The sequence below is a fragment of the Lithobates pipiens genome, unplaced genomic scaffold (assembly GCF_037356315.1).
Source record: "Lithobates pipiens isolate NorthernLeopardFrog02 unplaced genomic scaffold, aLitPip1_a1.2 Scaffold_18, whole genome shotgun sequence".
Classification (NCBI taxonomy): domain Eukaryota; kingdom Metazoa; phylum Chordata; class Amphibia; order Anura; family Ranidae; genus Lithobates; species Lithobates pipiens.
The window spans coordinates 175,801,149-175,814,448 of NW_027507758.1; the positions used below are offsets into that span (position 1 = coordinate 175,801,149).

The 13,300-nt window shown below is 43.8% G+C and overlaps 1 protein-coding gene across 1 annotated transcript in view; it reads right to left on the reverse strand.

The window, feature by feature from the left end:
* Nucleotides 1-567: 567 nt before the first annotated feature.
* Nucleotides 568-13,300, reverse strand: part of EPM2A (EPM2A glucan phosphatase, laforin) — a 197,669-nt gene continuing 184,936 nt past the window's right edge. Inside the window, exon 5 of the mRNA XM_077486416.1 lies at nt 568-5,642. Coding sequence (XP_077342542.1) covers nt 5,365-5,642 — 278 coding nt within the window. The 3' untranslated portion in view covers nt 568-5,364. The remainder of the gene's footprint in view (nt 5,643-13,300) is intronic.

Sequence of the window (13,300 nt, forward strand, 5' to 3'; positions counted from 1 at the left end):
CCAGCAGCCATTATTAATAGACCCTTCAGCACACCCCAACACCCCCCACCAATACTCATAGTACATTGATTGTTGGGAAAGCGTTATTGTGGATGGAAGGGTCTAAAATATAGTATATTATTATACTTCATATTATTGCATTCATGGAAGCCATTTAGATCCATATTATAGATCAGACATACAGTATCTCACAAAAGTGGGTACACCCCTCACATTTTTGTAAATATTTTATTATATCTTTTCATGTGACAACACTGAAGAAATTACACTTTGCTACAATGTAAAGTAGTGAGTGTACAGCTTGTATAACAGTGTAAATTTGCTGTCCCCTCAAAATAACTCAACGCACAGCCATTAATGTCTAAACCACCTCCGGTTTCAATAACGATACTAATAATTACTATAAATTATTTGTCCTTCAACATTTTGATTTACAACAAGGATGAGGGTCTAGTATGAAATCTAAAGGTGGGCACCACACCAACAAAAATGTTTTGGGGTTCCCCCTAAACCTATCCTTGATCCCTAACACTTACCCTTCTCTTTCCTCACCAGCCAGGCTGCACACACAAGGGTCAGTGTGGATTTTTAGGTGGGCCCTACACTGTTTTTTGGATTTGATTTTTGTTTTGTTTTTTGCACAGGGCCCCTCTTAAAATCTAATGTTATTTAACGGGAATATTTTTTTCTAAATGTCACTTTTGCTGTAGTATATCCTATAGGTGTGCCACTTCTTGTGCAGATTTAAGGCATCCCTCAAGTTTGTTATTTACAGGAATTGAGTATTTTTAATGTTATTCTTTAAACCTTTTGAAAAAACCTGCTCTCGGCTTAATATTTAAAATGTGTTTTTTTTTTCACAATAATACATTTCGTTCCATTGCAGTGCCCAGTTATCCAAAAGCTTGCACACTGGTCATTAACCACTTGCCGACCGCCTTCCACATATATACTGCGGCAAGGTGGCTTGGCTGTGCAAACCGATGTACCTGTACATCGGTCTGTGCATATGGTACTGCGGGCGCATGTGGGTTCACCGGCCACCCGTGATCACGGTGAAGAGAGGCAGAACAGGGATCTGCCTATGTAAACAAGGCAGATCCCAGTTCTGACAGGGGAGGAGAGAGAGTCCGTCCCCCATACAGTTAGAAACACTTCCCTAGGGAACACTTAACCCCTTGATAGCCCCTTAGTGTTAACCCGTTCCCTGCCAGTGCCATTTATAAAGTGATCAGTGCATTTTTATAGCACTGATCATTGTATTGGTGTCACTGATTACCAAAAAGTGTCACTTAGGGTCAGATTTGGTCGCTGCAATGTTGAGTCCCGCTAAAAATTGCTGATCACGCCAATACTAGTAAAAGCAATAAAAACATTTTTTTAAATCCCTACATCTTTCCCCTATTTTGTAGAGGCTATAACTTTTGTACAAACCAATCAATATATGCTTATTGTGTGTGTGTTTTTTTTTTTACCCAAAATATGTAGCAGAATACATATTGACCTAAACTTTTTTTGATTAGCTATTATAACAAAAAGTAAAAAATATTGTTTGTTTTTTTTCAAAATTGTCAGTCTTTTTTTGTTTATAGCACAAAAAATAAAAACCACAGAGGTAATCGCATACCACCAAAAGAAAGTTCTATTTGTGGAAAAAAAAGGACATAAATTTTGTTTGGGTACAACATTGTAGGACCATGCAATTGTCAGTTAAAGCGACGCAGTGGCGTATTGCAAAAGATGGCCTGGTCATTAATCCTTCCAGGGCTGAAGTGGTTAAAATGGCAGAAAAAAATTACAACATTTTGGCTCCCTGAGACCTGACACTATGTTTAGGGTTTGCAAATTTTTCAACGGAGCAATCCCTGCTGAGCAAGCGGAGTCCATAAAAACGGACAGCCCCATGTGAAAGGGGCCTAAGTCTGTTGGTTTAAATGCCATACCTTAAACAATGTAGATTTGACTATTATCTTTATTGTATAGGCCTTCAGATATTAAGCTTCAAATTATGTTTAGGGTCATACTCCCTATAGTGCACAGTTTTGAATTGTCAAATAATGTTTTAATAAAGAAATAGATTATTGATATCATTTATTTTATCAATGTTTCTATTAGTGTTCTCTACATAGAGTATATTATTTTAAATTTCTGTAAATTTTGTAGCTCTGATAAAGGGGAATTGTTTGGGCTCCTGAAATGCACTTGTTGCCTTTTTTTTCTTCTGGTCTTTTTGCTTGTGGAATCAAATAATTACTTTTAGACTTTGGCACTTCTTCTTGCTCAATCATACATGGATTATTCAAATTGAGTGATCTCTGCCCCTCAGAAGGGGCCCCCATGTTGTGGAGAATTGATAAACCTAAGCCATTGTTTTTATTGTAGAAAAAGTATGTACACCCTGCCTCTGCCTCTACCTCTTCTTGGATTTCTGTTGAATGTGGGTGATAGAGGTTTGTAGGTTGTAGGAGTGCATTGGGGTACACTACATGCAGGATAAGACCTAAAGCCTAAGTTGAGATAAAATGAAAATCAGAAAAATTTGAACAAGAGACATAACCTATAGCTAGCATGATGTGCCCTTTGTGTTTATTGTTTTTCTTGTTCTTCCACCCAACATTGCAGTAATCTTCTGGTGCAGCAGGGGTTAATACAGCTAAAAGGCAGTCAGGAGTGCTCATCAGGAGAGCTTGACTATGCCTGCCCTTTCCTACCAGATCCACCATTCATAGAAGCCATACTACATCTTCTACGAATGGCACAGGATCACTGAATTAAGGAGGCAAGCTATCATCAACCCACCTACAATACAGAAAAACACACAAAAAGATACAAAATGTGAGGATCTATTGAAGCGGATAATGAGAGTGATGCCAAATGGTTACAAAGTTTGACAACAGGCATGTGTAAAAGAAGAGTCATGGAGGGTATATGGCTAAGTGGTTAGCATTTCGGTCTAGCAGCACTTGGGTTGTTGGTCTGAAACCTAACCACAGCACTACCTGCCTGGAGTTTGCATGTTCTCCTTGTGACTGCGTAGGCTTCCTCCCACACTCTAAAGACATGCTGGTAGGTAGATTGACCCTAGTAGGTGTATGTATGAATGTGAGTTAGGTTACTTTAAGCCTCATACACATGATCAGACTTTGTACAAACTTTCCTGTGGATTTTTGTACAAAGGGCGTCGGCCGTGAACTTGTATTGCATACACACGGCAGGACTTTTTCAACCAACTTTCACAAAATCACATGTTTTATTTGCTCTTTACTGCCACTTTTGGTCAACTTCTGTATTGTTGTCTGATCTTTTGCATTGGTTCTGAGCATGCGTGTTTGTACTTTGTACAAAAGTCCTATGGTTTCTGTACACGTGATCAGACTTTGCTCCATAGGACTGTTGTTGCTAGAAAGTTTGTCCGTTCATACAGCCAACAAAAGTCTGATGAAAACCGAAAAAGTTTGTCCGATGGAGCATACACACAGTCGGATGTTGCCTTATAACAGCTAATTTGCATGTTTGTTGTCAAAAAGTCTGATCGTGTGTATTGGCATTCAGATTGTAAGCTGCTTTAGGGCAGGGACTGATGTGCAATATATGTGTAAAGCACTGTGTACATTGGCAGCCCCATACAAGTACCTGTAATAAGTAAGCATGTGTAGGAGAAGAGTATAAAAGGTATGACAGTGAGCAGTGGGTGCAGAAGAGAAGTAGCGTATTATATAACTGTAGCTAGTATGTGCATGAGAGGAGTGAAAAAGGTTATGGCATGTGCAAAAAAAGATTTTATATTTTTTTATTATATTTTGAGGTTAAAATATGAGGGTGCACATATTAAGTAAATGTTGCCTTGGGAAAAATGAGAGATTAAATGCATTGTTTTTTTTAAACTGTTACTATTTATTCCCTATAAAAAAAACAAGGAAATAAAAGCACATGTATCCAAATCTGCTGCTAAATTAAAGCCATATCTGCCAAAAAACAAAAAAAAACTCTTGGACTCCAAAGAGCTTTAAGGAAAAAGAGAAATAACAACGAAAACGCAAAACAAATAAAGGGGAACACAAATGAATGTGATTATGGCTGCTACAGTCTTCAAAATGGTTCTAACATGAAACCCTGTCTATATACTTGTTTTTGCAGGAGAAAAATGCATGGGCATTCAAGTGGTTGAGAGCTTGATCAGAAAATTGGGAAAATTATACCTTTTGCTAGTTAATTGAATAAGTTACAACTGCAAATTTTGTATCATTTGTTTCGGTCATGGCAATATTAGGCTGGATTAACACATAAGCATTTTTAGTGCTTTTTGCATTTTGCAGATTTGCACAACAGAATGTGTTCCATAGGAAACCATGTTAAATGGACTGTAGTGCAAATCTGCAAAATGCAAAAAGCACAAAAAATGCATAGGTGTGATTCCAGCCATACACCATGTCTGATTAAGAGATTTGAGACATCCCAGAACTTGCAACTACTCTGCCAAAAGAAGTATATATTTATCCTTAATTTTCCATCTTCTATCGTTGGCTAACAAGTGGCAAACAACGTCACTACTTTTTTTTTTAAGGAGTATGATTTTATAGTGTTAGGGAGGATACAGAGAAAACAAATGTCATTGCATATATAGCCTCAAAGTGTTCTCATAGACACATTTTATATAGTATATAAATGTGCTAAGTTTAACACCTTTAGCTGAGACAGAAAACCTCCCATACCTTCCACAGTTTTTCATAGTAGTTGGCTGACATTATTTATTTTAATAATTACACGTGAGGGGCCAGCTTTTTTAGGCTTGTCAAGTATCGTATAATATAAATCAATTAAATCGATTCTGTTCTACGGGATTGAAATTCAAGTTGAAGTGATTGATGAACATTGGTATAGCAGAATTAATGCAGCAAATTAAATTGAGGATGTAGACTTTGAACTGACTGAAAAGCCTTAGGTTCACATTAACTTTTGTCAGGAAAATCAGATGGCTCTTGGAGCACTTATTTTTGAAGATACAACAGTCTTCAGTTTAATTTATAGGTCAGAAGAAAAAGTAAAAACTCATTTTTTTTTACCTTCTAACACATTTAGCTCTTTTAAAGAAAAGCAAGCTTACGTGAAAGCTTTTCATACCAGTATAATGTGCAAAACGTTATTGCTCTTCAGCACTTCATAACAAATAGAAATGTACTTGTATATCTGTATTAAAATGCAGATGTTTGTAATACCAAGTAATCATTTTATTATTATATGCAGTAATTGGCAATAAATTAACCATAATTAGTTTAACGAAGAGACAGAACATGTAATTGAAACAGAAGAGTTTCAAATACTTATATGCAACAAGCAGTTTTCTACAGTGATGTGTATATTATATTACATCCTACATACAGTGGAACGGAGCTGACCAAACTTTTGATGGAAATCCCCCTGGGCTTGTATCATAGCCTCTTCATCTATGTAGACTGCTGGTCTTCGCGAAGCAAGAAAGTACTGCACTTTTCTGAGGCTCCAACCAATGACATACATGAGAAATCCACATACTGCAGCTGTAGATCTGCCAACGCCAGCATTGCAATGAACATAGACTGTGTGACCATTTTCTAACAGTCCAAACAGGAGGTATACAGCTTGTGGAAGCATCCGAACTCTGCCTAAAACAAAACAGCAAGAACATATATTATTTTAGATAAAATCTGTTTTGTAATTTAAACATATACTGTATAATGGTCTTAATTATTTAGAATAGAGTAAATAAAAAACTTGCAGAAAGTTTAAAAACCAACCAACACATCAAAACTTATTTTTATTAAACTTTCAAAAACATTGCTGCAAATATACATGCCGTTTCAGTGCTCCCAATAAAGACCCATTTACACTAATCAAAACGCCGCTGGAAAGCAATTTATATATATATATATATATATATATATATATATATATATATTTATGGTCTAGAGCCCTCTGACCGATACGTATAAGGATGACAAACAAGGTTAACATAAACTCCCTTCCTAGAAATGGACCTGAAAGTGTGCCCTGGTCTAACGTACGGTATACCAAAATAAGGGGGCATACCCTAGATAGAGAAATGGGTATAAATGAGATGAATATGAAATGGAGTGAAATGAGTACTCTCATGAGGAGTATAATGCCTGAGAAATGCCCTAAAAAGGGGATGGGTGGGTGGGTATCGCGCACCGGAACCGACGAGGGAGGCAGGCGAACGGGCTAGTTATATACCCCACCGGGCTCCTCCCATAATTCCAGGCCACCATACTGGCCTTTCTATTTATGGTCTAGAGCCCTCTGACCGATACGTATAAGGATGACAAACAAGGTTAACATAAACTCCCTTCCTAGAAATGGACCTGAAAGTGTGCCCTGGTCTAACGTACGGTATACCAAAATAAGGGGGCAAAAACATTCAGGTAGGGGTTGTATTTTATTGTTTCAAGTTTGAGACTGGGTGAGTTTAACAAAGGCCTGGGCCATCTCCACTTGCGGGTTGGGTATGTAACGGGCGAAACAGGTGGACTTCCATCTGCCCAACTTCTTGATAACATGGTCCGGGACTCCTTGACGGGAGGCGGTTGAAGCTGCTCCGATACGGAAAGAATGTCCGGAGTAGTGAGTAGGATTGAGGTGAAGGATGCCCAGAAGTATCCTGACATGTTCCATAAACTGGGCAGCGTTCAGTGGTTTAGTGTGAAATGGCAGAAGCGGGCCAGACCCTGGTTGACCGGCCAGAAGGTTTAACAAGCGGGTGAGAATGGCGACCGGGCACCAGCGGTTGTTGGTCTTATAGAAATGTATGTCAGTACCCGAGCCAAGCTGCTGCGTCTTGGAGACTGCTAAGTGTAGAATATAATGATCTTCGTATCGGACCAGGTGGTGCTTGCACAGCATGCGTGCTGAGGGGCCATTACAAGTAAACTCGCCTGGCCGTAAGAAGCCGTAGAAGGCCAGGTGTATGGCTGCTTGCAAGACGATACTTATGCAGAGACCAAAAGGTGAAGTGGCCAGAATATCTGACATATCTCTAAAAACGTCTCCTGTAATAGGCAGCCGTTTGGTGAGGGCCACTAGCTGGCGCTTCTGGATGCCGCGCATAAGAGCCCGTACGGCGTGATAAGAAAATAAGGAAGGTTCGGTAGGGTCCTGGAGGGACGAGAAATGTTGTACACCGGCCAGATATAGCCGGATTGTATTAAAGGACAACGCCAACTCCGAGTGGCAGTGGGAAATGAAGCCTAGGACTTGCTTGACACGGGACGTCTCTGTGCTGTGACACGTCATGAAGCGGTTAAAGGCCCTCCAGGCCGATTGATAGGCCTTGAGGGTATTGCGTGAGAGGGAGTGCTCGATGAGTTGGGTCACCGCTAGGAGGTGTGGTGCTAATCCAGGGTCAGCTGAGACCAGTCCGGGATAGCTGCTGATGTTGGTCCAGCTCCGGGTACCTGATCAAAAAAAGAGACAAAGTTAAAGCGGGAGAGGGCGTCCGCTGCCTGATTGAATTTACCGGGGATGAAGGAACAATGGATATTGAACTGAAATGATAAAGAAAGCTGGACCAGTCGACGAAGGAAGGACATAATTGCTAGAGAGTTGGATCTGCCTTTATTAATGATCTCCGCAGTGGCTAAATTATCTGTAGAAAAGGTCACCGTTTGCCCCGACCAACTGCGGCCCCATGTGTGAGCTGCAGCTACGATAGGGTACAACTCAAAGAGGGAGGACGTCTCGGCGAAGCCAGGAATAGCCAGTATCTGGGGAGGCCAGGGAGCTGCGAGCCACAGATGGCCAAAAATAGCCGCAAAGCCTGTGGAGGCCACTGCGTCGGTCACCACCTGGGGTGAAAGGGAAGACACAGAGGGAATGAACAGGGACACGCCATTCCAAGAGGATAGGAACTCCTCCCACATAGCAAGGTCTGCGGGATCCAGGCTGAGGACTTGCTCCGGGTCCTGTGAGAGGGACAGTAAGACTAATAGGCGTGACACGAATGCGCGACCCTGAGGGATGATGCGCATGGCGAAATTCAGCATGCCGAGTAGGGACTGTAGCTGTCTTTTGGTGCAAGTTCTGGCACGGGTGAAGTCCCTCAGGACCGTCCTGATGCGGGCCAGTTTATCCAGGGGGAGGCTGGCCTGCATAGTGTTGGTGTCTAGGCTGACCCCGAGAAAGGTGATGGTCTGCGTCAGACCGTCCACCTTGTGCTCGGCAATGGGGACGTTGAGGTTACTGAAGACCGCCCTCAACTTATGCAGATCTCCTGGAGGTGAGCCGGGTGGCTCGATCAGCAGGAAGTCATCCAGATAGTGTATGACTCCCCGACACTGGGCTACGTGCAGCAGGATCCACGTGAGAGTCTGAGCGAAAGTATCGAAGAGCCAGGGGCTGCTCTTGGACCCGAATGTAAGTTTGGTGGCAAAATAGTACCGCTCCTTCCACTTGATGCCATGCCAGCACCAGAGAGATGGGTGGATGGGAAGGAGCTTGAAGGCGTCCGAGATGTCGGCCTTGGAGAGCCAGGTTCCTGTGCCTGTTTTGAGAATGGCCTGGATGGCCGTGTCTACAGATGTATACTTGAGGGAGAACTCCTCTGAGGGGATAAGGGAATTAAGACTGGGGACAGAAGAGGAATGAGGCGCTGACAAATCGTACACCAATCTGAGTTTATTAGAGAACTTGCCCTTGACAAGCCCAACAGGGCTGACTCTCCAGGTGTTGAATGGGGGCTGTGTGAAAGGGCCTATGATGAAGTCTCGGTCTAACTCTGACTGTAGTAGTTGGTCAACGGCTCGTTCGTCCATAGCTGCTGACCGCAGGTTCTGGTATTCGTGCGTGAGGTGAGGGAGAGAAATAAGTCCAGTGTGAAAGCCTTGAGTGAAGCCCTGAACAAGGTAGACGGATAGTGAGGGGGTAGGATGATCGGTGAGGTAGATGCTGAGCCACGAGACGTTGACCCAGCTTAGTCAAAATTTCTTAACCGGTTTGACCTCACACATGATCCTGGGATGAGCCCTATGACACTGTGTGCATACGTGGAGCAGCCTGCACTGACTGAAATTGCATGAGCCGCTGTTATAATTGTTGCAGATTGCTGCGCCCCCCATGGTCTTGATCGGGCGCCCAAATTTATCCGTCTGCGGCAGACGTGCCGGCGCCTGTGAGCCCTGAGCGGTACCTGAGGTAGAAGGACCGTCTGAGGGCGGGGCTGCCACTGAGCTAGCGCACCAAGTCGCGGTGTGAGTAGCCGATTGGCAAATCGCACAAAGAGGAGACCGTAGCCCCGCAAAGTGGCGGCAGAATAGTTCTGTATCCATGACGCTCCAATCAGTAGGCGTCTGGAACTGGACGAGCCTGGCGGCCGCTTTGGCGGAAAAGGAGCGGTGGTAGTCGTAAAATTAAAACCCGCCGTATTTATAACCTAGATCTACTACCACATGGAGGTAGCGATCCAGCTCCTCCCTCCTGCCAGGGGAGACTGAGCAGATGATGTCCCTCATCATGCCGAAGGCCAGTGTAAATTCGGTGACAGAAAGCTTCCTGTCCAGCCTGGGGTCTTTGGTCTTGAGGACCACCGACACATCCCCCCATGTATAAGCCTTGTTTTCTGCCAGTTCATGAATGGAGATGAGAAGCGAAGCCAGATTGACGTCCTTGCCCTCTAAGATGTCCTTCCTGATGCTAGCTGATACCAGATGAGAGGGGTACACCACTGATGTACACTCGGTGGTACCTGCGAGAGGGTTGGTCACTGCCTGGGATGCTGGTACTGGAGGAGACACGGGCGGGTGGGTCTCGAGGAGGGCCACCCGATTCTGGACCTCTGACATTGAGGTCGTCAGGGAAGACACCAAGGTATGGAGCTGCGAAATAGAAGAGGCGATAGAGCCCAGTGAGGCCTGCTGGGTACTAGCCTCAGCCGCAGCTGGGGGAGGAAAGAGGAGCCTGAAAAGCTCGGCCTTCCTGGCTGTTGCCGGAAAGGGTACGCCTCTGCGCCTAAGCTCAGCTGTCATCCTAGGAATGGTCCATGCTCTGAGGGACCGTTGGCTGCCACTCTCTGAGACTAGAGACGGAGACAATGGGGCAGTGAGGTCCTCGCTGCCAGCCCGAGACATGGTGGCGTAATCCAGGCCTGGCGAGCCTATTAGTCCTTGGGTTCGGGTTTTCTCCTACGCGGAACCTATATGAGGGTGACATGGATTACAAGACACGTTGGAGATCCTGAAAAAGCATATATGCTTAACAAGAAGGATGCTTCCGCTCATGAGCGTTTCCTCCCAGAAGACGTTTTTTTTTTCCTTTTTTTCTTACCTAAGGAGGCACCGTCCCACCAGGTGCAGGGTGGACCTACTGAAAACTCGACTGACCTGAGGAGATGAAGGTGAAGTTTGAGAGTTCTATACCTGAACAGAAATGCTAGCCAAAATAGTGATTTCATGGAGGTGAGATTTATTTTATTTATTTTTTCCTGGCAGGTATGAAACTTTGAAGCAATTTATAGTGAAATGTGGTCGGTGAGCCAGGCCCCCGGTAGGAATCCAAAGTTTGAAAAATCAACTGGACTTGAACCGGGAAGCGATATGACAGTGAAATGAGTGAATCCGCCATGACAGATGTCCGGATCGCCATGCCACCATCTTGCGACCGAGCACGAAACGGATTCTGGAGCATGTACTGAAAATGAGGCCTGTCCTAGGGCACGCCGAGGCGAATTTGGTGCACGGATGTGACTATTCGTACCGGAGCGTGATAGGTGAGATGAAATGATACCCATGACAAAGACAAGAATCAGAGGATGTGCCCATGAATGAAACAAACGAATCCTGTCTTTGGAGCATGTACTGAAATGAGGCGTGACAGCTGGGCACACCGGAACAAATCGGTGCATCAATAAATGCAACAGGATTCGAATCGGAGCGTGATAAGTGACAGAAAATGATATGCCATGACAGAGACAAGAATCAACGACTGGACAGATGGTTACAACAAAGAATCCTTCTCTGGAGCATGTACTGAAATGAGGCGTAACAGCTGGGCACACCGGAACGAATCGGTGCATTAATGCATGCGACGGGATTCGAATCGGAACGTAATAAGTGACAGAAAGGGTATGCCATGACAAAGACTAGAATCAGGGATTGTGCCTGAACCTGCGAGTGACTCAGTCTCTGGAGCATGTACAGAAATGAGGCCGAATAACTAGGGCACTCCGAAGCGAATCGGTGCATCGGGGATGCGACAGGATTCGCACCGGAGCGCGGTGAGTGACAGAAATGAAATGAATCGATCTGATATCAAAAAGATTGAAATGATGTGAAGTGACATGAAATGATCGAAATAATTCGAACGGAATGAAATGATCGAAATGACTCAAATATATGAAATGAATCGTATTTGGAACGGTCGGATCGGTTTACCGTTTGAAAGGACACGACATTCGAAATGATCCGGACTGCTAGAATTAACGTAACGAGCAGTCGGCTGCGGTATCGAAGTAATTCGACCGATTCGAATATTTAAGTAATGATTGGGGAGTCGTTCGGCTCGACCTGACGTGCCTACGAAATGAAGTGCCCGATGTGGCACGACCGACGCGTCTCGAAAGGAAATAACAACTTTCCTTCGCAAGAAAAAGGAGTAGTGACATGAGGTAACGAGTACGAGTGACACGGTTTAAAACATTCGTGAAATGAAAGGTGAGAGGTTCGTGAGTTCAGGATATCGTGTTTAAGTGACATTGTAACACATGAAATGAGAAAATGGGTGCCGAAGCCCTACCTGCGACAGCCGGCCCAGACGCGTTGTACGACAATGGCAATTTCTTTGAGTATTGCGACACTCGGACGGAAAACACACGAACGCCAACGACAAGACGACTGACAACATGGACACGATCAAGACAAACACGGGGACTCACGAACACAACTCGCTACGTTTGGTCTCAAACAGTCGGCCCTTGATTTCTGACGTATCAGATATCGCGCACCGGAACCGACGAGGAAGGCAGGCGAACGGGCTAGTTATATACCCCACCGAGCTCCTCCCATAATTCCAGGCCACCATACTGGCCTTTCTATATATATATATATATATATATATATATATATATATATATATATATATATATATACATATATACACACACACAGTGCCTTGCGAAAGTATTCGCCCCCCTTGAACTTTTCAACCTTGTGCCACATTTCAGGCTTCAAACATAAAGATATAAAATTTTTATTTTTTGTGAAGAATCACCAACAAGTGGGACACAATTGTGAAGTGGAACGAAATCTATTGGATATTTTAAACTTTTTTAGCAAATAAAAAACTGAAAAGTGGTGCGTGCAAAATTATTCGGCCCCTTTACTTTCAGTGCAGCAAACTCACTCCAGAAGTTCAGCGAGGATCTCTGAATGATCCAATGTTGTCCTAAATGACTGATGGTGATAAATAGAATCCACCTGTGTGTAATCAAGTCTCTGTATAAATGCACCTGCGCTGTGATAGTCTCAGGGTTCTGTTGAAAGCGCAGAGAGCATCATGAAGACCAAGGAACACACCAGGCAGGTCCGTAATTCTGTTGTGGAGAAGTTTAAAGCTGGATTTGGATACAAAAAGATTTCCCAAGCTTTAAACATCCCAAGGAGCACTGTGCAAGCGATCATTTTGAAATGGAAGGAGTATCAGACCACTGCAAATCTACCAAGACCTGGCCGTCCCTCTAAACTTTCAGCTCAGACAAGGAGAAGACTGTCAGAGATGTAGCCAAGAGGCCCATGATCACTCTGGATGAACTGCAGAGAACTACAGCTGAGGTGGGAGAGTCTGTCCATAGGACAACAATCAGTCGTACACTGCACAAATCTGGCCTTTATGGAAGAGTGGCAAGAAGAAAGCCATTTCTCAAAGATATCCATAAAAAGTCTTGTCTAAAGTTTGCCACAAGCCACCTGGGAGACACACCAAACATGTGGAAGAAGGTGCTCTGGCCATATGAAACCAAAATCGAACTTTTTGCCCACAATGCAAAACGATATGTTTGGCGTAAAAGCCACACAGCTCATCACCCTTAACACACCATCCCCACTGTCAAACATGGTGGTGGCAGCATCATGGTTTGGGCCTGCTTTTCTTCAGCAGGGACAGGGAAGATGGTTACAATTGAGGGGAAGATGGATGCAGCCAAATACAGGACCATTCTGGATGAAAACCTGTTGGAGTCTGCAAAAGACCTGAAACTGGGACTGAGATTTATCTTCCAACAAGACAATGATCCCAAACATACAGCAAAATCTACAAAGGA